This window comes from Ovis aries, chromosome 14, assembly GCF_016772045.2.
Source record: "Ovis aries strain OAR_USU_Benz2616 breed Rambouillet chromosome 14, ARS-UI_Ramb_v3.0, whole genome shotgun sequence".
NCBI lineage: Eukaryota > Metazoa > Chordata > Mammalia > Artiodactyla > Bovidae > Ovis > Ovis aries.
This window is the reverse complement of record NC_056067.1, coordinates 47,333,611-47,361,532: the sequence shown is the minus strand read 5'-3', so window position 1 is coordinate 47,361,532 and position 27,922 is coordinate 47,333,611. Positions and strand designations below refer to the sequence as shown.

The 27,922-nt window shown below is 52.2% G+C and overlaps 1 protein-coding gene across 7 annotated transcripts in view; it reads right to left on the bottom strand.

The window, feature by feature from the left end:
- SIPA1L3 (signal induced proliferation associated 1 like 3) overlaps positions 1 to 27,922 on the bottom strand; it is a 254,293-nt gene that overhangs the window by 40,603 nt on the left and 185,768 nt on the right. For all 7 annotated transcript variants that reach the window (XM_042230909.2, XM_027977924.2, XM_042230912.1 and 4 more), the window contains 5 exons: positions 23,303 to 23,554; positions 22,426 to 22,563; positions 12,181 to 12,308; positions 6,637 to 6,755; positions 3,733 to 4,160 (listed from right to left, as the gene is read on the bottom strand). In XM_042230909.2, the coding sequence (XP_042086843.1) occupies positions 3,733 to 4,160; positions 6,637 to 6,755; positions 12,181 to 12,308; positions 22,426 to 22,563; positions 23,303 to 23,554 (1,065 nt within the window). The remainder of the gene's footprint in view (positions 1 to 3,732; positions 4,161 to 6,636; positions 6,756 to 12,180; positions 12,309 to 22,425; positions 22,564 to 23,302; positions 23,555 to 27,922) is intronic.

Below are 27,922 nucleotides of genomic sequence, written 5' to 3'. Positions count from 1 at the left end.
TTCCCAGGCGTCTCAGTGGTAAAGAATCTGCCTGCCAATGCAGGAGATGTGGGTTCAGTCCCTGGGTTGGGAAGATCCCCTGAAGAAGCGAATGGCTAGCTACTTCAGGATTCCTGCCTGGAGAATCCCATGGATAGAGGAGCCTGGTGAACTACAGTCCACGGTGTTGCAGAGAGTTGGATACGACTTAGCAATTGAGCACACACTCAGGGTCTTAGATAGGGATAGAATCAGGGCCTTGGTCAGGGACAGCTTCAGGCTATTAGTGAGAGAGTCAAGCTGGTTAGGGACGGTTTGGGACATTAGTTAGAAATAGCTCAGGTCCTTAGTTAGGGACAGTGTCAGGACCTTAATGACAGCATCAGGGTCTCAGCTAGGGACACTGACATGGCCTTAGTTAGGGACAGTGACTAGGCCCCCATTGTACAGATGAGGAAACTGAGGCCCAGAGAGGTTCAGTCATTTGTCCAAGGCCACACAGCCAAGACAAGGCAGAGGCAAGGCTCAAACCCGGGTGGGCTGACTCTGGAGTCCACACTCTCATCGACTGTGAAGATATTTATTTCTTTAAATCAATTCATTTAATTTTCCTTAACCTGTCCAAGGCAGTATCTGTAAAATCAGGGGATGGGTTGATAACACTTTTCCTAATATCCATTTAAAATAAAACATTTTCCTCCTCGCACCACCCAAATTACCTTGAGCACCCCATTTTGGAAAAGGCTGCTCCACACTAAAGCCTGGTTGCCTAGGAGAAAACTTCAGGAAGCAGCTTTAATGAGCAGATAAGAATGATTTGCAATTAGCATCAATTGTCTGCATGCAAATTAAAGCTCCCAACCACAGGGCCCTCTTTGGAAGCGGTGCCGCTCCCATTTTACCCCCTTCCTTTCTGGGTTCAGCAAATCCTTCTCTCAGACACAGGGCAATTTTGTCCCCACTCCTCCTGCCTCAGTCACGGTCGACTCCCCAGCACCGCTGCTTTTATAGCACACATTCCAAAACCCTTCAGCTACTCAGCTTTACTACTCAGGCCTGTGCCCAGCAGGGGAGACCCGGGCACCCCATGGCAGCGAGTCCCTCTTGGTGGGTGCCCTCAGACGTGTCTCAGTGATGTCTGTCTCCCTCAGCGGATGGTGGGTGAGGGGAGGGCAAGGCGTCTCATCTGAATTTGCGTGCTCCTTCTCTTCAGCTCTCAGCCTAGAACGTGGGACAAAACAAGTCCCTGAGAGATATTTGTGAATGAAATGAATGGGTAGATTAATGAATGAAGGAGCTGTTCAAAAGAGCCTGTGAGCTCAAATGATTCAGATCCATCTATCTAAGGACTTCCCCGGTAGTCCAGTGATTAAGACTCTGCCTTGCAATGCAGGAGACGTGGACCCCTGGTCTGGGAACTAAGATCCCACATGTCGAAGAGCAACTAAGCTCGTGTGCCTCTACTACTGAGCACATATGCCTCAACTGGAGGGCTCAAGCACCCTGGAGCCCGAGGACCTCAATGAAAGATACTGTGTGCTGTGACTAAGACCTGACACAGTCAGTAAATTAAAAAAAAAGAGAGAGATCTGTCTAGTGAGGCAGACTGTGACAGAGACTTAAGTCTCCGCGAGACCCTTCCTCTCCACACTCGCCTTTCTCCTGGCTCCTGACTCCAGGAGGGCTGAGGCCAGGGTGAGGGACAGCACTGACATGCGAGCACCCCCAAACACGGCGGTTTCCAAACCGGTCAGTGTCAGGAGCCCCTTGGTCTTAGAATCCAGTTATACTTAAATCTCTAAGCTCTAGGACCCTCACACTACGGCATATTTTTCTTTCCAGCCAACGCCAATCTCTCAAATACTGGCTTTCGAGCGATGAGCAGCAGAAGCTGAGTCTGGTAAGACCACTCACTGCAAGGTCACGCGATCCTTGAAGGAGGTAGCGAGCAGCACTCACACATTCTGAATGGACTAGACTGGACTAAAGGGCTTTGCACCATCACACTAAGAATTTCGAGGGAGATTTTTGCTCTACCTTTTTAAAAACCTTTTTTTTTTTTTTTTGACCACGTCTTGTGGCGCATGGGATCTAGTTCCCTGACCAGGGATCCAACCCGTGCCCCTTGCATTTGAAGCAGTCTTAACCACTGGAACACCAGCGAAGTACTGCTTCACCTTTGGAAAAAACCCAGACATTTCTATACAGACCAAGACCCAGGGCCATTGGGGGCTGTGGTCAAAGAGGCCCGAGGCAACTGCCAGGTGTGTGTGTTCTGTGCAGAGAGAGGCTCAGGTTTGGGCACTGGCCAAGGTGTCAGGAAGCCAAGGGAGATGAAGATCCCCAAAGCGGTCCTGGCCCCTGCTCGGCTGCGGTCAGGGGAGGGAAGGGAGGCGTCCACACGGTGGACCTGGGAAGGTGGACCCACACTTAGGGGTCCACACCGGGGGCTGCAGCACTGTACTCACTGCCCGGGGCCACAGACCTCACAGGGTCCCTGGACCAGGCTGAGTCCTGTGACGGCAGGATGGCGGTTACGGGAGGCACCTCATGGCTTCCATCAGATTCTCAAGTGCATGTGGTGCACGGGCTTCCCAGGTGGCGCCAGCGGTATAGCACCCGCCTGCCAATGCAGGAGACTTAAGAGGCACGGGTTGGATCCCTGGGTCAGGGAGAGCCCCTGGAGGAGGGCATGGCAACCCACTCCAGTATTCTTGACTGGAGAATCTCATGAACAGAGGAGCCTGGCGGGCTGTAGTCCATGGGGTCACAGAGAGTCGGACACCACTGAAGCTACTGAGCACACACGCACGCCCACGCGGTATAGACTCCAGGCTGTTGGTTAGTCAATGCTTGCTCGTTCTCACTTATTCCCCTGTCTACCTCTCTACCAGTGGTTCTCAAAGCACGGTCTGGGGACCAACAGCATCAGCACCGACACAGAACCCTGTACAAATGCACATTCTCAGGCCCTGCCCAGTAGGTTAGGGGAATGTGTGTTGAACAGCCCTCCAGTGGAGACCATCTGGGGTCCACACTGCCCTTTACTACGGAGGCTGGAAGGCTAGGCCAAGATTCCCCAGACTTCCTTGCAGCTAACATGGCCAGGTGATATTGCCTGTGGAAGGGGTTCTGGGAAAGCTTTTGGTTTTTCCACAGTCAGGGAGCAACAAGGATGCTGCCCTCTTCCCTTCCTCTGCCCCCAGGCCTCTCAGGGGCACCACAGCCATCTGGGGACCAGGAAGTCGCAGCCAGTATGAGGACGACGACGGAGCAGGAAGACACAGGGTGCCAGGCCTCAAGGCCCTCCCTGAGCTGCTGCTGTACCAGCCCAGCTCTGCCCTCCCTGGACTTCCCAATGGGGAACTGTTAAATCTCTATTTGCTCAAGCCTCTGTGGGTCTGGTTTTCTATTACCTTCAGCCAAATGCACTCCTAATAGAAAGAGTGTGTGACTCCCAGTAGGCATAAAAACTACTGGTCTTGGGAAAGAGAAAAAGGAAAGAGACTGAGGGTCAGAGTGAACCAGAGACAGACAGTCAAGGATTTTCCTTCCTCTACTGAGATCCTTAAAGGCCAGTGGATGGGTAGCCAGGGGTGGTCCATGGTATCCCAGATCTGTAAGCAAACTAATGTGTGAGCACATCCATCTGTGAGCATATTTCTGGGGAGGGGAGCTCCACCATCAGGACTGTAGGGGATGTGGAAGGTTGTCAGAATCCCTGAAGAACCTGGGCTAGATTCAGAGCCTTACCTGGACTGCCTGGATGGGTCGCGGCTGCCCCCGGCCAGGCCTGTTGGGGTGCTGGAGCCTGAGGAGTACAGCTTCGGTCGGTAGCCCTTGTTCTGTCCAGTGATGCCCGGAGCGGGCGAGACCTCCCGCCGCCGGTCTGCTTGGTGAGACCTCCCGGTGGCCTCGCGCCCACCCCCGCAGAGGCCCATGCTTCCCGGGGGCTTATGCGGCTTGGCCGGTCGAGGTGTCTTGGCCAGAGACACGCAGCCGGGGCTGGAGGTGTAGAGGGTGGTGTCGATGCCACTGTCGCTAGAGCCGCCCTTGGAGAGAGGGTCTTGCTCGGGCTCCAGGGGGTCCAGGGGGTCAAACCAACGGTCATCGCTGTGGCTGCTGGAAGCATTGCTGGAGAGGGTATTGCTGCTGGAATGACTGGAGTACTGGGGCTCCCCCTGGAAGGCAGGAGAACTGTGTCATCATTCCTAGACTCCAGGTGGGGGGCAACCTACCCTCCCACTGGGGTTCACCTCACAGCTGAGGGTGAACCCTGGAGCTAGACAGCTTTGAACTCTGGCTCTCCTTAGGCCACTGATTGAACTTCCCTGTGCCTCAGTTTCTACATCTGTGAAATGGGCTGACAATAACCCTGCTCCATGGGGTAGCTCAGAGGGATAAACGACACTGCTTACGTAACGTGCTGCCAGCACTAAGCTCAGTGTGTCTGGAGCTGAGCTCCTGGCCTTCCCTCCTGAATTCGCCTCTTCCTTGTCTCCTAAGGGCACCTCTGTCGTTTCGGCTGTCCTTACCCAAGAGCTGTGGAGGCACTCTGGACATTGCTTTTGCTCTCACACCCATATCTAGTTCAACGGCAAATCTTGTTGCCTGTGTCTTCAAAACAGATCCAAACCTGCCAGCTTGCCTCCCTTCAAGACTCCACCCTGGTCCTTTCCGCCACTGCTTCCCACTGGACCATGGCAGCAGCCTCCTCCTGTCTCCCTCCTCCTGTCTGTCTTTCCTCATCCCCAGACCCCAAGCTGTGCCCTACATGCAGCCAGGGACAGGCTGTGAACACTCACGTCCATTCACATCTGTTCCCTGCTCAGAACCCTCCTTCTCACTAGGGAAAAGCCAGAGTCCTCCCCATGGCCCCTGGGGCCCTGCATGATCTGGCTCCGGGTTCCAGTCTCTAACTTCATCTCCTTCTTCCTCTCTCTGGATCACTCCGTTCCAGCCACAGTGACCTCCTCGCTGCTCTGAGCACGCCAGGCGCACTGTTCTCTCAGGGCCTTTGCACTTGCTGTTTCCTCTGCTTGCAATGCACTTCCCTCAAATGATTTTCCTGGGTTGCCTCTTACTTCAAGGTTTTGTTTACAGGTCACCTCCTCAAAGGCCTTCTCTGACCACCTCATCCTAAAGCAGCTATGCCTGACACTCTCTTTAACTGGACTTTTTTTTGCAGTAAGAATCAGTTCTCATCATTATATAATGAATCTGTTTCTCTGCTGACTACTTGTTGCCCACATTGGAAAGTCAGCCTTGTGAGCACAGGGGCCTACCTGTCCTCTTCATCCCTGGGGTCCCAGTACCTGGACCATGGTACATGCTCATCATTCACTCACTGAATGAATGGATGTGAAGAGACTGCCAAGTTCTCAGTCTCTTCCTGGGCACACAGGACTACATCCCCCAGCTCCCCTTGCAGTGATGTGTGGCCACATGACAGCTTCCTGGCCAATGTAACATTACAGGTAGATGTCATTTATGCCATTTGTCTAGGTCTGAGCCACAAAACGTCCTCGCTTCCTCAACTGCTGGAAAGAGGCAGGGGCCCAGTAGAGGGCTCTGGTGCCCTGAGGCTACAAGAGGGAGGGAGCCTGGGTTTCTGAATCCTGCAGAAAGGTGCTTGCTGAACACCCACACTGAGTTGCTACATTAGAGGGGAATAAACTTTATTATGTGAGGTCACTGGGACCTGGGGATCATCTGTTACGGCAGTTTGTTGTTTAGTCACTTGGTCGTGTCCGACTCTCATGACCCTGTGGACTGTAGCCTGTCGGCCTCCCCTGTTCATGGGATTTTCCAGATAATAATATTGGAGTGGGGTGCTACTTCCTCCTCCAGGGGATCTTCCCAACCCAGGGACTGAACTCGCATTTCCTGCATTGGCAGGAGGATTCTTTACCACTGAGCCACCTGGGAAACAGTTAACCTATTGCTAAAGATTGAACAGTCTGTGTCCCCCAACATGCGTACACTGAATTCTCATCTGATGGGATGGTATTAGGAGGGAGGGCCTTTGGAAAGTGATTAGGTTATGAGGGTGGAGCCCTCATGAATGAGATTACAAATCCCTATGTATTTTCATGTATTTATCCTATATATGTTTATACAGTCCTCATGAAGGGGATTATAGAGTCCATATATATATTTATATCCTTAAAAAAGAGATCACAGAGAGCTCCCTTCACACATGAGGTGAGGCGAAGGCTGTCCATGAACCAGGAAGCAGGTTCTCATCAGACACCGAATCTGCCTGTGCTTCAACCTTGGATTGTCCAGCCTCCAGAACTAGCAGAAATCAGTAACTGCTGTTTATCAGCCATCCAGTCTGTGGTGTTTTAGTTAGGGAAGCCCGAGCTGGTGAAGACACCCACCATGGCTGATGGAATGAGGAAATCGTGGCTCGAAGGGGTGAGTGATTTGCTCAAGATGAGATGGACGGTGGGGGCTGGAGCCAGGATGCACCACTGGCTGGGTCTAACTCCAGACCAGCCATGTAGCCCCTTCTGCTGGAGTGGAAGGGGGCGGAGGAGGAGCACGCCCAGGTGAAGCTGTGAAGCAGTCCAGCTGTTGGCAGCCAGGGCGGGCCAGGCAGCTGGCTCGCGTGGCCCTGGCTCCCCAGGGTTGGCAGGCGGGGCCCAGACTCACCTTGGAATGCCTGTTGGGGGAATCTTTGCCTGCTGTGTCCTGCCTGGAGGCGTGCTTGCTCCCGTTGCTTCCAGCCATGGCCGAGAGCCGGGCCTGGGCAGGCACATGCCACAAAGGCTCTGCAGTGCAACAGGAGACACACCAGTGGTTAGAAGCGACTCAGGCATCCACCTGAAGCATCTGGCGCTATGTGTGGCTTTGATGGTCCCATTCCTCTGCCAGCTTATGCCCATGACACGGCCATGACCCCATCCGCTCAGGCCTTAGGGTCTAGCAACACTCAGGAACAGAGGATTTACTGAGCACTTACTAAGTGCCAGGCACCATGCTAGTGCTTTACATAGCTTAACTTAGTGAAGCCTTATTATAACAACCCTCAACCCTCAGAGGAGGTTGAGTGCATTTTTGTCCTTCCTGGCCACCTGGATTTTCTATTTTATAAATTATTTGTCCATAGCTTTATAAATTTTTCTATGGAACTGACCACTTTTTGGCAAGCAGGGCTCTTGTTTCTTTTTCTGTTGGCCACATCACGTGGCATACGGGATCTTAGTTCCCTGATCGGGACTGAACCGCTCCCCCAAGCCCCGGCCCCCACGCAGTGGTGGTGCAGTTTTAACCACTGGACTATCAGGAAGTCCCTGAACAGGGTTCTTTATATATGCAAGGTAGCATTCTTTGTTGGTTAACCACGCACAACTTTTTTGGTTAAATGGAAGTACAATCATAATAAGCACTGTCTGACAATTGAACTCTCACTTTACAGATAAATATACTGACACTTGCTTTCTGCTGTGTATCTTCATGACACACGTTCACATAACTGAACTGCAAGTTATCTTATTTTTAACAGCTGCAGAGTTTTCCATCATTGAATGGACATCAATTATCTAGCCAGTTTCCTACTGATGGATATTCAGGTTATTTTCAATTTTTCTTAACATTTTGGTGGCCTTTTCTCTACATTCAACTTTGAGCAAGTGCGGAATTGTGTCTGGGACAGAATTCTCTAAGTGAAATGGCTGGTTCAAAGGCGAAACAGGTTTAAAATCATGATGGCTGCTATGGGTGTAAATTAGTCTAAACTCCCAAGGCTGGTCAACGTGCCTGAATGGAGCATCAGATCTTAAAAAAACACACAACCTCTGGGAAGAATGTATACATGTATAAGGCTGAGTCTCTCTGCTGTCCACCTGAAACTACCACATCATCATTCCTTTTCTGAAAAATGATTGATTTTTGGCTGTGCTTCTTTGCTGCGCACAGGCTTCATCTAGCTGCGGCAAGCAGGGGCTACTCTCTAGTCGTAGGGTGTCGGGTTCTCACTGCAGGGGCTTCTCTTACAGAGCACGGGCTCTAGAGTGTGGACTTCAGTAGTTCTACACGGCTTTAGTGACCTCTTGGCATGTGGGATCTTCGCAGATCAGGGATCGAACCCATGTCTCCTGCACTGGCAGGTGGATTCTTTATCACCGAGCCACCAGGGAAGGCCCTATCACAACACTGTTAATTGGCTATACTCCAACACAAAATCAAAAGTTAAACACATGTACACACACAATCTAAATGGAGGGCTAATTAATATCTATCAAACTTACTCAATGCGTTAACAGAGGACCCAAACCTCGGTGGTCTAACCCCAGAGCTCACACTTTTGATCAGTGCTGTAGTTAAAATACTCACAATAATGATAATTATTACTAAGCACAAGTTGTGTCCAGTATTACTATAAGCGCTCTGCCTGCGTTACCTTGTTATAACCACTCAGTGATATTATGAGGTGGACATTAGTACCAGTTTAATAGATGAAGGAGAACATCAAGACTCAGAAAGGTTAAAAAACTGGTCCAAGGTCACACAGAGCTTCAGGCCTATGCTCTCAACCCTGGCAACCTCTCTGTGCTTCCCCAGTGATGACAATGCCAGCAACAGTGCAGAATAAGCGCTCCGGAAGCTGGAGTCGCCATTCTCTGAATGATGGGCTGGGTCCTGTGCTGGGGCCAGACAGGTGTTATCTCACTGGATCTCAAAACCACCCTGCAAGGAGAGACACACTTAGGGTGTCCACTACAGAAAAAGGACCTGAGGCTGGGAGAGATGAGGTCATTGGCAAGGTTATACAGCTGACTCAGAACTTCCCACCAGGCCCATCGGAGCCTGAGTTCACCACCATACACACACCGCTGCCCCTGTTGCAACCTTAGGGGGCTCTGGGCCCATGTTCCTGATGGGGAAGGTGGGCGTGGAGGGTCAGGGAGGGCACTCAGGGACACAGAGAACGCCGCCTGACTGCACACAGTCGAGGGTGTCACTGCCGACTATGCCCACCTGCTTCACCCTCCAGAGATGCTTTTCCTCCTTGGAGGTGTCCAAGATGCCCAGGAAGCACTGGTCTTCTGGGAGGAGGGCCAAAAATGCCAGGAGACCACGTTTCTGCAGAGAGCCAAGCCCGTGGCAGTCACACCCAGCTTTTCTACCACCTAGGACACCATGGCTCCCAAACTTCTGTCTCTGGTGGGACATCTCCCCACGACTCCAGCCTTGTACATACAGCTACCCACACACCTCCATGGAGTGTCTACCAGGCACCCACTACTGGACATGGCCAAAGGCAGCTCCTTATCTTCCCCTAAACCTCCATCTCTCGTCTCCTCTGTCCTTTTGGCTGCTCAGGTCAGAAACCAGTTATCATCCTTGAACCTCAGGAAATCCTAACTTTACCTCCAAAGAACTGTATCCAGAACCTGCCCACCTCTCCCCCTCCACTGGCCCTGCCCCATGCGAATCTGTAGCCAGAGGAACTCTGTGAACACCTAGTTAGATCCCATCCCCCTCTGCTCAGAAGAGCTGAGCCCTGTGGTTCTGAGTAAAGGACAAAGTCCCTGCTGTCCCCGCCACCTCCCTGGCCTCATCTCCCACCACTTCTCTAGCCCCTCTGCCTCTTTATCCAACACCAGGCCCCCTGCCACCCGGGGTTCTTCGCTCAGCAGTTCCCTTTCCCTGGAATGTTCTCCCAGCTGTCTCCCTCACACTCTTCTAGCCTCTCCTAAAATGTGATTTGTTCAGAGACCTCCTCAGACCCTACAGATCACTTTCCAGGAACTATGCTTGTTTCCAGTTAATATTCAGCTCACACTGTGGTTGAGGGACTATGGTGGTATATGCAGCAGGCACGGGTCAAGGAGAGGTCCTATTACAGAACCAGTAGGTCCTGGTCCAAATTTCAATGCAGCTACTCACCAGCTGGGACCTCGGACAAGGGACACCCTTTCAGGGCCTCACCTTTCTCATTTCTAAAATGGGGTGGTCACAGCGGCCCCTCTGTTGTGTCCCTGAGATGATTAAACAGATGGGAGTGTGGAGCACCTGAAACTGTGCTACTGTTGCTGTGACCACAGTCATCTGACCAGGGCTGGGCACTCCCCCACATCCATCCCCTCTGCTGGATCCCCCCCACCCTGGAGCTTGAATACACTCTGGACTTTATGGTGACTTCTGAGCACAGATCACCCTGATCTGTGAGCGTGCAGGGAAATATCGGCCAACTTACAAGGTCTCAAGGCGGTGAGAGGGGAATAGGGCCGTGGGGGACTGAAGATGGAAGGAAGGAGGGCCCACGGAGAGCTTCTGTGACCCCCTTATCTGGGGCCCATAGTGAATAGTGAACGCTGGGGAAGTTTCCTCCCCACTTACACCCTGGTGTAATGACATCTCCCAGCAACAGGTTTCCCTTTTTCTGGGAGTAGAGATCACAGACCTGCAGGTGGGATCAAGTGTGCTGAGTGGAGGAGAGAGCCATGTCTGCAGGCCCCGGAGGCAGCGGACTTGGGGGGAGTGTGGTCGGGGAGGGGGCAACCTGCTTGGCTGAAGTCCAACTGTTGTCCCTGGTTTAACAGAACCATGGACTGCTGAGGCCCACGTGCTGCAACTACTGAAGCTTGTGTGCCTAGAGCCTGTGCTCCGCCAACGAGAAGCCTGTGCACTGTAATGGAAAGTAGCCCTCGCTCTCCACAACCAGAGAGACTGTGCATAGCAACAAAGATTCAGTGCAGCCACAGACAAAGGAAGGGAGGAAGGAAGAAAATTTAAGACAAAGAGACACATACAGAGGGAGAGAACCATGGCATGGAGGTGCTGAGGAATTTTCCAGGTTGCTCACCCTGGGGAACAGGGTGCACACGCCTCTCTCCTTGCCCCATAGCACCTGGGGGGGTAGCCAGTGATGTGCAGACATGGGCAACCCCCATGAGAACTGCCTGGATATTCTCAAACACCCACTGTGCGGACATCTCTATCTCCTCCCCCTCCGACGTTAGCACCCTCCGATTCTTCATTGATTTTCTTTCTTCTGAACCTACCTATCACCTGCTGGTTCTCACAGTTTAAAAGGGCTAACAGCTTTGTTAGGAGACATCACGTTGAAGACATTCATCCAAGGAGTATATGCCATGATTAATACTTATACACAGGAGAGTAAACAGATGAGAAGACGTTTAGTCTCACCAGGCATCAGAAAAATGCAAATGAAACACACAATGTGGCACCACTGTGTGCCCACCAGGAAGGCTGAAATGAGAAAGGCTGGGGAGGACTGGAGCCGCTAAGAACTCTCTCTCTCTCTGAGATTTGACAATCTCTTAGAAAGTTAAATGCATAACCCAGCAATTCCACTCCTGGGTATATTCCCTGCAGAAACGTGAACACATCTTCAGAAAAGGCAGGTACAAGGATATTCCTGGCCGCACTGTTCTAAGCAACCCCAACCTGGTCCACTCTAAATGTCCTTCAAAGCTAGAATGGGGTAAGACATTGTGGGTCATTCAGACAGTGGATATACTACTCAGAACTGCGCTGCGACAGTCATGTGGCTGGCCCTCACCAACACAGTACTGAGCCACAGAAGTCACAATCATGTATACACACACACAGTGTGTCCAGTGGGAATCTGCGTTCCATATGCGTGAAGTTTAAAACCAGGCAAGACTAAACCTGGCCGTGAGAAACAGGGTGTGGTGGCCTCCGGGGGTGCTGACTAGGAGGGGCTGGGGCCTGCCAGGAGGCTGGCCATGTCTCTCTCGCCCTGGGTGTGGAACAGGGGTGTGTTCACTTTGTGATTATATTATCACACGAGATGCTCTGGATTTGGGCTCGTGTCTCAGCATAACAATTGACAAACAGCATCGAAGGCTTTCTGTAATGAGCAGTCAGGACACTGCCGGTTCTGCTCAGCCCCCCGCCCCCAGAGGACCACTTTCAGATGTCCCCTGGCAGTCCCCTCCTCCGGGCTGCACATCTGTGCTCCAACTCCTGCTTGACAGCAACGGCAGACCCCGCCTGCTGAGGCCCTGTCTGGATGGACACGGATCTGGCTCACTGGTCCCTTCCGCTCTCCCAGGTGCCTTCTCTAACCTTACATGGTGCACTAACAGCTTGCTTTCATGTTTTATCCATCACTGACAGGGGGAGGGGCTTTACCGGTCACACTGTGAGTAACGGGTCATGCAGGGTGGGGCCATGGGCATGGCTGGCCTGGGGGGGCCCTACCTGGCTTCTGACGCTCCATGGTGCTCTCCTGGCTGGTCAGGCCGCCTGATGAGGAGTCGCCACTGGATGTCCCGTCGTGGCTGAAGTGGGGATCAAAAGACAGCAGCGGGTGTGGGGCAGCCGTGTACCTGCAGGGGAGCGAGAGCAGGCGGGCACAGGGTGAAGGGCTGGTGTGTCAAAAACCACCTGAGGCCGAGACTTGCTTGCTGGGGGTTTTAAATACCCGGGAGGCTCCTTGAGGCTGGGAGGCTGGATGAGTAAGCCTGGAAACGTGCTATTAACTGCGGGTCAGGAATGAGCTCTGTCTGGGAAGCATGCCAGGGAGCCGGTGGCGGCAGGGCACGTGGGGCCAGGTGGGGTCTTTAGGGAAAGGGTGGGGGCAGAAGCCACTCAGGACCTAGGCTCCTCTAGAGTCCCATTTCTTTTTTCAGCTGCACCACACGGCATGTAGGATCTTAGATCCCTGACTAGGAATCGCCCCATGCATTGCAAGCACAGGGACTTAATCACTGGACCGCCAGGGAAGTCCCCCAGGGTTCCGTTTCTTGGCTATGAAATGGGGTGAGCTGCTGTCAGCAAGCCCCTACTCCTAGGCTGGTGTTGGGCTCCCTCTCTCTCTGATGGAAGAGAGCAAAACAAGGCAGCCATTTGTAGGTCCAGGAGGCCTGGAAGTGGGCCGCTTGGGGGATCAAACCTCTCCTTGGCCTCCTGCCCAGCCAGGTTCAGTCACTTCCTTGCCCCGACAGTTTCCCAAGCTGTCAAGAGGCAACTGTAGTAAGTCTTTCCTTGTAGGACTGAATGCGTTGACACTGACACGTGATACACCTGGCTGAGGGGCCGGAACCAATCTGTCTGGCTCTCTGCTGGAGGAAGGGGCTGCAGGGTAGAGGCTGAGGGCTCAGGAGTCAGCACAAGGCAGGTCTGGGCCCAACCCTAGCTCCATCCCTCACTAGCTGCATGACCTTGGCTGGGCAAGTGCTCATCAGTTTGAGCTGCGGTTTTCCCACCTGAAAAATGACATTTTCTACTACACAGGGTTGTAGAGGGATGGAAAAGCAAAGCTGTCTCCTAGAGAGAGATTCTCCTGGAGGTGGGCCCTGCAGAGCCACAGGCAAGGCCTGAGGTTTAACAGAGGGACTGGCAAAGGTTCTCTGTGGCCTCGGGTCCCAGAGACATTCTCTGTGAACCCAGAGCCTGTGGGTGCCTCCCAAACATCCATTCCACCTCAGATCAGAATCCAGCATGGTGGAAACCCTCTCTCTGACTGGGGCTGGTTAGGAAAGGCAGAGGACATGTGAGAGGATTTGAGTTATTAAGTTTCATTCCCATGAAGTACTTCTGATTCTTCACCTGACAAACACATGGCAGGGCCACTCTTCCAGCCCTTTGAGACCGGCTGGTTGGGGCTGTGTGACGATCAGGGAGTTGTGAGGGAGCCTGGGTCCTAAGAGGTCCACTCAGTGGTGGACCTGAAGTGTAGGTGCAAAATAAACCCGGGTTGACTTATTGTTATTTAGTTGCTCAGTTGTGTCCGACTCTGCAACCCCATGGACTGTAGCCAGCCAGTCTCTTCAGTCCACGGGATTTCCCAGGCAAGAATACTGGAGTAGGTTGCCATTTCCTTTTCCAGGGGATATTCATGACCCAGGGATCAAACTCATTAGCAGGCAGATTCTTTATCGTCGAATGACCTGGGAAACCCCTTCACTGACTTAAGTCAGTGCAATTTTCAGGTCTGTTAACCAGCATAACCTGACTGAGATAGGGGAAGTCTGCTCAGAGCTTGTGGAGGAAAGTCTCCTTGCTCCAGAGGGAGATGACAAGGAAAGATGCCCTCTCTTTCTCATCAGATGTTGCCGGGTCCAAATATGACATCACTTGCAGCTGTCGCCCTCTCCCAACCAGTCTGAGAACACGGCCAATGCTGAATGTGGAAGAGAGGGGGCAGGAAGAGCCACTGGGCCCTTGCTAATGTTGTCAAGGTGCTGGATTAACCTCCCTGGGAACTGCTCTGCCTCTGAACCCTCTTTTCTGGGAGACAACAAATTCCTACAATGTTTGGTTACTTGCAGCCAGAAGCATTCCACGGGCACGAACCCTGGACTTTGGAGGAGTCACTGAGCCTCCATTCATCAAGCTGATACGTGATTCCTCACTTGTTTCCTGTGCCTGAACTTGAAACTTGAGAGGGTAATGAACTGGAATCCCACCCCCAAAATCCAAAAGAAGTTAACTGACTTCTCTGGGGTCACCCTGCCAGTCCAAAGCCAGGGCTGTCTCTGCAAAGACCAACTCTGAGCTCCTGGCTTTCACGTATACAGGCAGCAGAGAAGTGCCGCAGAGGTGCACTGGACTTTCTGAAATCTTATCTTTCCTCACCTGCCAGGAAAACACGTATTACCCCCACTTCTCCAGGCCCTGAATTCTAATGCCTCCAGGAAGAAAAGATACCACTGACAGGTGAATGGATAAAGAAGATGTGGTGTATATATGTGTGTGTGAAAGAGACCAAAATTGGGTTGTTTGTAGTGACGCAAGTGATGTAGAGTCTGTCATACAGAGTGAAGTGTGAAAGAGAAAAGACAAATACTATATATTAATGCACATACATGGAATCTAGACAAAGGATCTTGAGGAACCTGTTTACAGGGAAGGAATGGAGACACAGATGTAGAGAACGGCTTTGGGGACATGGGGGTGGTGGGAGAAGGGGGTGGGATGACTTGAGAGAATAGTACTGAGCGCAGAACAGAGAGCTGGGGGGAGCTGCCGCATAGCACAGGTAGCTCAGCGTGGTGCTCTGCGATGACCGAGAGCAGTGGGGTTGGGGGTGGGGTGTGAGGGAGGCTCCAAAGGGAGGAGATAAAATGAAGACACGCGGCTGATGCGAGCTGTAAACAGCAGAAACTAACACAACACTGTAAAGCAGTTATACGCTATTTAAAAACAAAAGGCATAGGGAGTCTTCACCTTACTGGCTGACTTAGCAGCCAGCCAACCTCCTGGTAAAATGTGACTCCAGTATTGCTGGAAGTTGAAGTGTTGATGGGTTTATTCCATTTTTTGAAAACGCCTGAATCAAATCCTGAGTGCTAAGGGAAAATGGTCGGCAGTTGCTAGGTTTGTAAGAGGCAGACACTACAGGCACTTCCCTCAATGTCTATTCTCTGCTTCCACCATGGTAGCAGAATCCAAACTGCATTGGTGGCAGCAATGTGATGGTTATCAGACTACATTTCCCAGACTCCCTTGCTTTATTCCAATGAAATAAAAGCACTACATGTGACTCCGCTGGCAGCATGGCGTGGGATCTTAGTTCCCCAATCAGGGATTGAACCTAGGCCCTGGCAGTGAAAGAACAGAGTCCTAACTTCTGGATTACTGGGGAATTCCTCGATGGACTATCTTTAGCTGAACAAATGTTTTCAGCTTCATCTCTCAGCTAACTGTCTTCTATCAAGAAAACCTGAACTTTGTTCACTCATGTAATTCTTTCACTAAAAAGCCTTCTTCCCATCCCAATGCAAACTGACTGGCCTATGCTGACCATTCTTTAGATGCTGAATATGTCCCATTTGAGGCCATCTGTATCACTGCCAAATCCTGGTCAAGCTGATGAAACTGGGACATTCCAGCATCTCACCATGCACAGCTCTGGGCAAAACTCCCCAGAAGCAGGCCTGGGCTGCCAGGATCTTTGCTTTGAACTTCCTACTCTGCCACGTAGGAAAGTACCAAGACAGATGTGGAGTCCTGAGGGCAGGGCTCCAGCGTGCTCGGTCAGTCTCCTACAGAGACTGACGGGTGGAGCTGGGGATGGGTGCATTATAGGATGGCTGGGTAAAGGGCGGACACACGATGCAGCCATTGTTGGCTGCCACTCCAGGAGGCACCACCTTCTTTGTCCCTGCTGGTGGAGTCCGGATGCTGCTCTGGCAGCCAAGCCTCGACCACATGACTTGAGCAAATACTGAGGGTTTGAGCTTCCCTGGTGGCTCAAACGGTAAAAAAAAAAAATCCGCCTGCAATGCGAGAAACCTGGGTTCAGTCCCTGCGTTGGGAAGATCCTCTGGAGGAGGACATGTCAACTCACTCCAGTATTCTTGCCTGGACAATCCCCATAGACAGAGGAGCCTGGTGTGGCTACAGTCCATGGGGTCACAAAGAGTTGGACATGACTGAGCAACTAAGCACACAAGACAATTGTGGGGGTTCCACGTGACCTCGCCAGGGGTTAGTTCAGGGGTGGGTAAGTGACTGAGTTCCTTCATCCTTAGAAATAGAGAGCAGCTCTTCCCTCTTCTCCTGCAGGACACCGGTTTTGCCTGGGGCCACAGCAGCCCCTGTGGGTCATGAGTGTAGTCAGGTCCTTGAGGAAGAACCTACACAACTGACCAGCCCGAGAGCCACCTGCCTCTGGAATTATTACGATGATAAATCCCCTTAATGCTCATGCCTTCTTGAGTAAGGTTTTCTGTCTAAAGTCAAATGTTTCAACTTCCCTGGTGGTCCAGTAGATACCAATCTGCCTGCCAACGCAGGGGACACAGTTTCTATCCCTGGTCCAGGAACTAAGATCCCATATGCTGTGGGGCAACTAAGCCCGTGCCTTGCAACTACTTAGTCCACATACAGCAACCAAGAACCTGTGCACCATAATGAAGACCCACAGTAGCAACCCCGCCACCCCCACAAATATCAAATGCTTCCCAACTGACGGACCACTCTTTATGGAACCAGCAGAGGAAAACAACTTCCATAGTTGCGACATGTGAGCTTGGTGGTTGCGGCTCCCGGGCTCTAAGCCACAGACAGTAGTTGTGGCACACAGGCCTAGGTGCTCCGCTGCTGTGGGATCCTCCTGGACCAGGGATCGAACCCGTGTCTCTTGCATTGGCAGGTGGATTCCTTTTCACTGAGCCACCAGGGAAGCCTTAAGAGTTTTTTTTCTAAACAGCTAATTTTTTTCTTTTTGGGGCTGTGCTATGCAGCATGCAGGATCCTAGTTCCCCGAGTAGGGACTGAACCTGTGCCCCCTTGCAGTGGAATTGTGGAGCCCTGACACTGGACTGCCAGGGAAGTCCCTGAGGCAGACGTTTTACATGTGAGCAAACCTAGGGGCAGAGTGAAGCCCCTCGCTCACGCCACATGGCTGATGAAGTGCAGGCCCTCTTGTCCTCTTGTCTCCCAGTAAATCTAAGATGGGCTGCAGGACAGGTTCGGTCTATGAGGGTCTCTGAGTTCCTGGAAACCTGACGAATCTGGCAGGTCAAGGCCCGCAGGAGCAGACAGCAGGAGCCAGAGGAGTCCCCAAGGGGGAAACGTCTGTGGCTGGGCTGGAAAGCCTGGCTTGGGTCCCAGAGGCTCCAGGATGTCAACTGCGCGACAGGAAACGGGGAATGGAGCTGAGGCCAAAGGCCACTGGGGCAGCCCAACCTGCTTCAGGGCCTCCTAAGGCTGGCTGGTGACCAGCCACGAGAAACACTGGCGGGGTTCAGGGGCTGAGGTATGCTAGGAATGTTTGGCAGAACTTGGAACCTGGCTGGCTGTCAGAGATGAAAAATACTGAGACCAGTGATACAGAAAGCAGCATCAGGGAGCCTGGGGAGAGAGGGGTGGGCTGGGAGGAGATGGAATCTGAGGGGAAGTGAGAGTTTTCCACTTGCCAGTGCCAGAGAGCCTGAAACACCGAATCACAGCCTCCCAGTGTCACTGCGGGGGCGGGGACTCCTGAAGGGACCGTTCCTGCGGACAGGCAGCACAGCGCTGGGTCAGAGTTGGTCCCTCGAAATCACACAGGCCCAGGTTCCTGGAAAAGTGATCCCGCCCAAGTGGATTCACTTTGTTGAGCCTCAGTTTTCCCTCTCCCTCTATAAAATGGGACATTCTACCCACCTCGTGGAATTGACAGAAACAGCCCACTGAGCTCATGTATCAATGGGACAGTCCAGAGAACAAAGAAATAGCCCCCACAAATGTGCCCAGCTGATTTCCCCTTCCAATGAGCTTTTGCTTTAAGGGACAGTGGAGGAGAAGGAGCCTTTTCAATAAATGGTGCTGGACACTGGCAGGCAAAAATAGGAATCTCAACCTAAACTTTTCACCCTATGAAAAAACTAGCTTTAAAAAATTAACTCAAAGTCAACTATGGACTTAACTGCAAAATCTAAAACAATAAAAATTTCTTAGGAGGGGAATTTCCTGGTGGTTCAGTGGTGCAGATTCTGTGCTTCCACTGCAAGGGGCATGGGTTTGATCACTGGTTGGGGAACTAGGATCCCAACATGCCAAGTGGTGCAGCTTAAAAAAAAAATAAGGAAAAACTTCTTGGAAAAAACGTCTTCAGGACTCAGGACTAGGAAAGAGTTCTAAGATTTAACACCAAAAGCAGGATCCATAAAGGGAAAACAACTGTAATTTGCATCTCACCAAAATTAAAAACTTTTGTTTTGTGAAAGACTCTGTTAACAAGATGAAAAGACAAACTAATGACTGGTGGGAGGAGTATTTGCAAACCGCAGAGCTGACAAAGGACTTGTGTCTAGAATATATAAACACTGAAACACAAAGGTGTTCAACATCATTAGCCACTGGAGAAATGCAAATTAAAACCACGATGAGCTATCATCACACCTATGAGAATAGCTAAAGTGAAAAGTGGCGATGACACCAGACAGTGATGAGGACGTGGAGAAACAGGATGACTCACAGCTCGCCAGTGGGGACGTACAATGGTACAACCACCCCGGAAAATAGTTTGGCAGTTCTTTTTAAAACTAAAAATGGACTTACCGCACAGTATGCAATCGTATTCTTTTCTTTTTTTTCCTAAACACTTTTCTACACACAATACAGAATGGTCAGCACACCCTTTCACTGAAATAATAATGCTCTCAACTTGTTGAGTAAATGGCACTTGGAGAAACATCTCCCCATACCCGCCCCAGGTTTACTGAGGTGTAAGGGACAAATAAAATTATAATATACTTAAAGTTGTACAGTGTAATGATTTGAAATATGTATACGCTAGTAAAATGATTACCATAATTACCACATCTAACATCTCAAATAGTTATCTTTTTTTGGGGTGAGAATGTTTAAGATCTACCCACTTAGCAGATCTTAAGTGTATAATACAGAATTAACTACAGCCACCAGGTGACACGTGAAATCTTCAGAACTCACTCATCTTATAACTCAAAGTTTGTGCCCTTTGACCAACACTGTCTCATTCTCCCCACCCCCAAGTAACTACCGTCCTATCTACTCTGTTTCTTTTGAGTTTGACTTTTTTTTCATTCCACATGTGATACTGCACAGTATTTGTCTTTCTGCTTTATCTCACTGAACATAATGCCTTTAAGGTTCATCCACGTTATTGCAAATGGCAGGATTTCCTCTTTTTATGGTTGAATAATATTCCATTGTGTATATTACACCACGTTTCCTTTATCCATTCATCTGTCAACAGCTATTTAGGTTGTTTCTATATTTTGGCAAGCAACTGCATTCTTGGGCATTTATTGCAGAGAAGTGAAAACTTATTTTCACGCATGTTCAGAGCATGAATATTTGCACAGCCCAAACCCAGAAACTACCTGAATATTCATCAATGGTACCACACCACCAAATACAACTCGGCAACAGTAAGGATTTGACTACAGATACAGGCAAAAATGTGGATGACTCTCAACTGAGAGAAAAATCTCAAAAGGGCACATACTATGTGATTCCTTTTACACAGCATTCATGAAGTAAGAGACCCAGAAAAGATCAGTGGTTGCCAGAGGGGTGGGGGGGGGATGGGTGTGGCTATAAAGGGGTAGCCAGAGGGAGTTTCATGGTGACGGCACAGTTCAGTCTTAACTGTGGACAAAACTCCACACAGCTACGCACACACAGGTAATTGGTGTATTCTGAATAAGCACTGTGGATTGTACCAATGTCAACTGCTTTGATATTGTATTAGTTATTCAAGATGTTAAATTTGGAGAGGCTGGGTGAAGGATTCAAAGAGGGCTCTATACATTTCTTTTAAACTTCTTGTGAATCTACAATTATTCAAATAGTTTAAAAGCAATAAGATAGGAGTGGGGACACCAGGACTTTGGGGGGAAAAAAATGCTCCTTGGAATGAACAAAAGCATCATCCCCACCACCTCTATTCTTGGCTGATGGCTCCATGCCAACTGCCACTTCCAGCCTCAGCCACTGTTGCCACCCAGGTGCCCCCACAACTCAGACTCCTCTCCATTCCACACCTTTCTGCTTACTGATGTCTGTAGCCTCTGCTCTGTCCGGAATGACTTTCTCCCTCTTCTCTGTGGCAAACTCTTATTCATCTCTCAAAGCCCTATTCAAATACCACCTGCTCTGGGCAGCCAGCTTAGAGCTGGGGTTGGGCTGAGCTCCCTCCTCTAAGGCCTGAGTCTATCAGAGCTCTTGGCAGTGTGTGCATCCCTTCTGAGATCTTCTCTCACCATAGCAGGTGCTGATAACAGGAACCCCTGGGTAAGTATCTCAAATATTTCTCCTGGCACCTGGAACACAGAGGGCTCTTGGGACCCACTGCAGTTGAGAGCTGAATGGTGGCTACCAGAAGATGAAAGAGTATGTTTCCCCCAATTTTACAACAGAGGCTTAGAATCAAGCAGTGGTTTAGTGTAGTAGCTCTCGAAGTGTGTTCCCCGGGCTGGCAGCCTTGGAATCACATGTCCTACCCTAGTCCTACTAAGCTGGAAATTCAAGGGTGAGGCCCAGTTATCAGTATTTTAACAAGCGCTCCTTCTGGGTGATTCTGAGGCATGTTAGTTAAACAAACTCACTCACTCACTCCATCCTTTCATCAAATATACACCAAGGATCTACCAGACCCTGAGCTGTGTGACGGTGATCATAAGAAAAAAAGTGTTATATATTGGAAAGCAGCAGGCCTGTTCATGCACACATGCATGAATATGCACGCACGCACACTTCCCTGGGCTAACAGGATGGAGAGGACTCAAGGCCGTCATCAGGAAAAGACAAACGGAAGTCGAGGGAACAGGTGGCAACATGTCACTGTGTGGGAGGTGGGGGTACAGGGAAGGCTTCCTGGAGGAGCATCAGCACTCACACTGGAAGAGTGGGGTCCAGGGAGTCTGTGGGGGTGAAGATCATGAAGAACTTCCGGGTGGACAGAAGAACACAGGGAGGATTCTGCAAAGCACACAGCCTGCCTAGGAGATCAGAAGTGGCTGGGGTCTAAGGCCACACCACCCTGAACTCGTCCCATCTTGTCTGATGTCGAAAGCTAAGCAGGGTCGGGCCTGGTCAGTACTTGAATGGGAGAAGGGGCTGGGGAGGCTGATGTGCAGGGCACTGCACGAGGCTGGAGAGGCAGGGGAGGAGGAAGGGTCCCTGCTGGCCACAGTGAAGCGTGGAGCCTGTGTCACAAGAGCTCTGGGACACGTGGGGGTGGGGTTTTGAGCAGGCAATAGACGTGGCCAGCCAGACAAAGACCCCCTGGCTACTGAGTGGGGGTGGACTAGAGGAGGTGGCACAGAGGCTGGGGGCTCAAGGAGGTGGCCAGGGCAGGACACTGGGGAAAGGAGGCGGGGGCGGGGGCAGAGATGCTCAGGAGGTTGAAGATGGGCCACAGTAGAGGGGAGGGGAAAGGGAGGCATCCAGGATGAGGTGCACGGCTCTGGCCCAAGGACAGGTGAGTGGTGTGGCCACCCCTCAGACAGGCACCCCAGGGGAGGAGGAAGGTTCCAGGGCACTGGAGTGGAAGACTGCTGGAGAGTAAGCTAGAGAAACCGTGTTTATTCCGAGGGTACAGAGAGCCAGGCAGGAGTTGGGAAGATCCCCTAAGCTGTCAGTCTGGGGAAGGGGACAGGACTGAAGCCTGACTGGCCCTGAAAACTGGGTAATGCTAGGGGCCTGGTGTTGGGGGAGCATGGGCTGGAGGCAGATAACAGCTGTGTTGCAAGGGGCGTGCTCAGACAAGTGATTCAGGCATTGAGAAAAATGGCAACTGAAACGCTGCTGCAAAGACCGGCAGGGCCCTTCCTGGTCAGGCTGGCTTGGCCCCACATCCTAACACACACAGCCCTCTATCCTAACGGGCCTCTGAGGACCCTGGGGAATCCAAAAGCCCCATAAAATGGCAAATAAACCTGTATGTCAGGTAAGTGCATCTCCCGGGGAAGAAGGTTGTTGGCTTTCATCAGATTCCTTAACGGAAAAGAGAGAGGAGAGTCTGACCTTTCTGGGGATGGCTTGTATCTCGCGTAGGTGGCCGAGCCGGGGGTGGAGAAGCTCCCAGAAGGCTGTCGGTAGGGAGGGACTTTGTCGACCCCTGCTGGTGACGCTGTGTAAGGGGTTTCGGGGAAGCTGACAGGCCTGGAACAGAGGAGAGAGGAAGAGGGTGGGGGTGAGCAAGGAGAAGCCCGGCCCAGTCCTGCTACCCAGCCACACCCGTGGGCTTCACCTGCTCTCCTCTGTGGGGATGGAGGCAAGGCTGCTGAGCAAAGGGCTGGGGAGGCCAGGACACCCCTTCCCACCACAGCTGAGCCCACCCCTCAGCGTCTGCAGCCTGACACAGGCTGGACGGGCCACCCACACCTGGGACAAGACTCTCCTCTGCAAGTTAGATTCCCTCATTTCTTAGAAATTTTTCTTTAACATATAAGGTATTCAAAAGCACTTATCTGTAAGGTATATGCCATCATAATAAAACAAACTGCCTAAAGTTACCACCGACCCGAGAGCTAGAACTGGGGCCATGTGCACCCATGGGTGGGCTCCTCCCCGCCCCACTTCCCTGTCTCCCCAAGAAGTAATCACTCTCCTAAATTTTGTGCTTATCAGTCCCTTGACCTTTAAAACAAATACATGGTTTTAATCTCACATGGTAGGGTGGATTTCCAACAGCAGGTGCTGAGCGCCCCAGCTCTGCGTCCACGCTCCAGAGGCTCATGAGGCAAGTTTAAGGCAAGGAGGAAGGGAGGGGTACGAGAATGAGAAGGCAAGGGAGAGGAGGAGGGCGGACAACAGGCGGAGGAGAGAGAGAAAGGCAGAGGGCGGCAGGGGGCAGGCGGGGCTGGGTGGCACCCCTGGGCAGGGGTGGGGGTGTCCTTACCTCTTGCTGTGCAGGGGCTGGGACTCCCGGAAGGGGACCATGGGGGTCTGCTTCGGGGGCCGGCTCAGGGACTGGGCGTGTCCGGGGGTGGCGGGGGCAGCCCACTTGGAGGCCGGGAGAGAGTTGTGGGACGCGGGCCCGCTCCACTGCCAGGGAGCGTTGCTGCGGTAGGGGGGCCGGCCCCCCGGGGCCAGGCCCTCCGGCTCGGTCTTTGGCTCCGAGGTATTCATATCATAGGTTTCTGGCCACCCTCTGGGAAGAAAAACATCGTTACTCGGAAAAGGCCCCGGCCCACCAGCGCGCAGGGCTCCTGCTTCGCAGCCCAGATCTGAACAGTCTTCTATTTTAAAGGCCGAGTGGGGACCCTTCAAATTGGTCTGAAATGGAGCAGCTCTGTGTCCTCAACCGAGATAGGGTCCAACACAATGGCCCCGACTGCTGGGCACACTCTACTTCATCTCCCCGTCCCCTCCTCTTCGTCTCTCCCGGTCTCTCCCTTCACCCTGACCCAGGCCTCCAGTTGGCCAGTGTCCTCTTCAGGCTAGCTTGGCGCCCCCACCCTCCCTTGGCAGTACTCAGGGCCAGAAAGGCGGATGCCCTCGGCATCAAAGGACAGTATCTGCCTTGTTCCAAAGAAGCTCAAAGGCAGCTGGAAGAGGAGCAGGTGACCTACTTTGCAGGGTGGTTGGAAAAAAAAAAAAAAAAAAAGCCACGAAAAATCCAGAACCTTGAAATAGATGCACAACGGCCTGTGACTCCCCCTAGACCAGGCTGGCACACGCACTGCAATGTTCCTGGCTCAGGGCGGGGGGCTCCGTGGGCTGGGCTGGCGTCCTCCGCCTCCGCTGCAGTGCAGCATGGGAGGGGGCTCTGAGCCCGAGCAGGGGGACGTGCTCACAAAACCCACCTCCCAGGGGCTGTGGGAGCCAAGCTGGCAGGAGCCCTGGGCCTGGAAGCCGTCAGGCCCACACCGAGCCAGCCCTCTGGGGTTCTCCTGAGCCTCGGGCACTTGCAGGGTCACCCGGCAAAAGATCTGGTGGTCGTGGACCCAGGTCACGTCTGCTAAGGAGGCATCAAAAAGTGACCCAGGAATGTTCTCTGGCACCTGGGCCAGACACACAGTGCCCTTGGCAGCACTGGAGCTGGAGCTGGTATTCAGAAGTGCCTTCCAGCAGCTTCTCTGGATCAGTAGGTGCCCACGCCTCACCAGGTGCCAGGTGAGGAATGACAGCATACGAACGCCTAACAGGACCTGCAGATCTGCCAGGCCCAGGTGGAGGTGCTACCACCGTGGACCCAGGCAGTGCGTACCCGCTGCTCCTGCCTGCCTAGCTTCTATACCCCCTTCTCCTGAGAACAGGTCTGTGGGCTCTGGGTGGGGTGGATCCCACTTCCTGGCTCCAGGTATGAGCATGTGACCCAGGCCAGCCAATCAGCAGCGCTTCTTTGAGGTGACGGGCACAGGATTGTCAGGTGCCCCAAGCTGAGCCAATCAAAGACAGTGAGCATCAACTCTGGAACTGCTGCAAGGGGGGTGGGGTGGGGGGTGGGCAAGCAGGGGAAGGAGGGTAGGTGGTAAGAAAAAGATCTGTTTCACTGGGCTGCTGAGCTGGGGAGACCTAAGCTGGAGCTGCGACGAGGAAGAGGTGGCTTGAGAATGATGGCAATGCAGAACATGAAACAGGTGAGAGATTCTTGATGAAGATGTCCAAGACCCTGCATAAAGCCACATCTCAATCTTGCCCTATCTCCCAGTCTTCTTAGGTGCATTAGCCAGTCAAGTTTCTCTTTTGCTTCACCTCTGTTGCTGGTTATTATCAATAGATACACTGAAGAAAGAAGCAAATTGAGGCACAGAGAAGTTAAGTAACCTATTCAAGGTCACACAGCCAGTAAGAGGTAGAAACTGAATTGATTGATTTATCCTTTTTTTTTTTTTTTCCTTTTTTGGCTGTGCCATGTGGCTTGTAGAATTTTAGCTCCCTAACCAGGGACTGAACCCACGCCCTGGCAGTGAAAGCACTGGATTACCAGGGAATTCCCAGAAACTGGATTTAAAGATAGTAAGCTGACTTGAAAGCCCACAACTTTAACCACCATACACACTGGCTTACTGGGACAGTGGTTTGGGAGCCAGTGGGTAGATTCCGCGGGCCTGTGACTTCTGCCCGTTACTGACAGCTCCACCTTTGGCCAAGAGTCCCTGGGCATGACCTCAAAGAGGGAAAACAATCATTGGAGGGTAGCACAGAGTGACAGAGAGCCAGGGCGCAGTAGGCGGACAGCTGGTTCAGATCACAGCTCTGCTGCTTATGGCCCATGTAGTCTTGGGTGAAGGAGTTTCCTTCTCAGAGCCTCAGTTTCCTCATCTGCAAAATGGAGGTGGTGGTGAGCATCAGCTAGAAGTCTGGCGCATGCCAAGTGCTTAACACATAAGAGCTGTTGCTGTGGTCGCCTTCTCCAGCTGATTCTGTGGACTCTGCCTGCCATTCCCACAAGCTCAGAAGCAGAAGCCTTCTTTCCATTTTCTGAAGTCCAGCCAAACCCACCCGGGGGCTCTAGAACAAATTCCTTCCCCGTGATCTGAGATCCATCAGCATCTAGATTACCCTGAGTGCTCGGTAAAGGAAAGCAGATGCCTGGGCCCAACTCAGCTCCTCTGAATCACAGTCCTCTTTGAGGTGGGCCCCGGGAAGCTGCATTTTACCAAGCTGCCAGGGATGATGCTGACATGAGAAAGTTTGAGAAGCTCCTTTCACTGATCCAGTTTTAGGATTGTTTTTAAAAATTAAAGTGTTATTAAACGGCACCTCTGTCCACCAGTTACACCCACCAGAAGCACCCACAGCTGCCAGGTTTTTACATATTCTTGACTCACTGCATTTTCTGTAAACAATCAATTACTACTCCATCATATGGATGGCCTGGGATTTACTCAGCCAGTCTCCTATGGTTGGACATCTAGTTTCTTCCAGTCTTTTGCTCGACCAACAATGCTGCACTAAAGAGTCCCTCTCCAACCTCTCAGCCATGTGCGGAAGATGCCTGGTGATGGATGGCCAGTTTCGCAAACTGCTTTTCCTATCTGCCGCCTCCTCTTTGATTCCCAACAGCCTAGTTTCTGGAGGCCATGGGGACTCCTTTCTCTCTCTCCAACTCACTCACTTGTGGGGTTTCAATTCCCCTTCTCAGGGAGGAGCATCCCCTCCCCCTTCAGATATCTTGAATCCAATTGAGGAACCAAAGGTGTCCTGGATCAGCTTCTCCATCAGGCAGGACAGACACAGTGAGATGAGCCTGTACAAACACGCCAGGTTACCATGACACACCGCTTCAGGGGCTCTGGGATGTCCCTCCTGGCTACCTGGCCCCCCTGGGTGGGGCTCACCTGAGAACCCCAGCCTCATGGTCTGGGATGTCCCTCCTGGCTACCTGGCCCCCCTGGGCGGGGCTCACTTGAGAACACCAGCCTCACGGTCTGGGGGTGTGAGTATGACCCCCTGTATGCTATGCAGTATCTGAAGAGCCTGGGGTCCAGACCCAGGCCCTACAAAGCCTGGCTGGTGGCAGGGATTGTGACACCCAGGCTAGGAGGCCAGGGTCATAGCAAGAGGCTGGAGGAACAGCAAAACTGGGCTATCAGCTCTGCAAACGAGGTCAGCCAGACCCCTCTGCGCTTGAAGAGCCACACACACCACGCAAGTCCCAACCCACAGCTGTCCCGTTTCGGTGGCTGCCTTGTAAAGGGAGCTGGATGATAGCTTTCCTCCTAAACAGGGCGGGGAGTGGCACCCGTGTGTCTGGTCACACCCTCCTTGGCCTCATCTCCCCAGAACTGGAGAAGGGAGCCTGCAGATGCTGCCTTTCACTCAGCTGGTCCCTACCTGCAGGTCCAAGGATATTTGTGTGGCCTCTGGTGCTTCCGAGCTTTGGAGAGTCATCCAACAGGCGGGCTGCTACTGTGTGTGTGTGTGTGTGTGTGTGTGTGTATGCAACGAGGCAGAAGAGCTACTTCAGCCTGACTTGCCCCTGCAGAGCTTGGCATGGGTGTGGCCTGCCCTTGGCCCCATGCAGGGATGGAGGAAGCCCTGGAAGAGGGCTGGGAGAAGGGGACGCCTAGGGCCTGACTGGAGTCCCAAGGCTAGAGGACTGGCACCTGGGTGGCCAAGCCCTGGGTTGTAGCAGGGTTGAACTGTCCCCCACCAAGTTCAGAGCAAGCAAGACTCAAGAAGGTGGGAGGGTGCAACCAGGACTCACATGCCCACAGCTCGAGACTGCTTTGAGAGGCAGCAGAATACACGGAGATGGGGAACCTGGACTGAGTTTTGCTCTGCCACTTAGCAGCCATGCAACTCTGCACAAGACAGTGGTCCACCCTGGGTGTCAGTTTTCTTATCTGTAAACCAGGGATCACACCAGCCCTGGGAGATCACGTGTGTAAGCTCTCAGTGTCCCCTCACTGTGTGCCTTTCTCTTGGCTCACCCTGTTCCAGCCACGTGTCCCTCCTTCTGGTCCGTCAACAACCCAAGGGCCTCTTGTTCTTACCCTACCCCCCCACAGGGCCTGTCTCTTGGTTCCTTCTCACCCTCAGGCCTTTCCTGACCACCCAGTCCGATGTT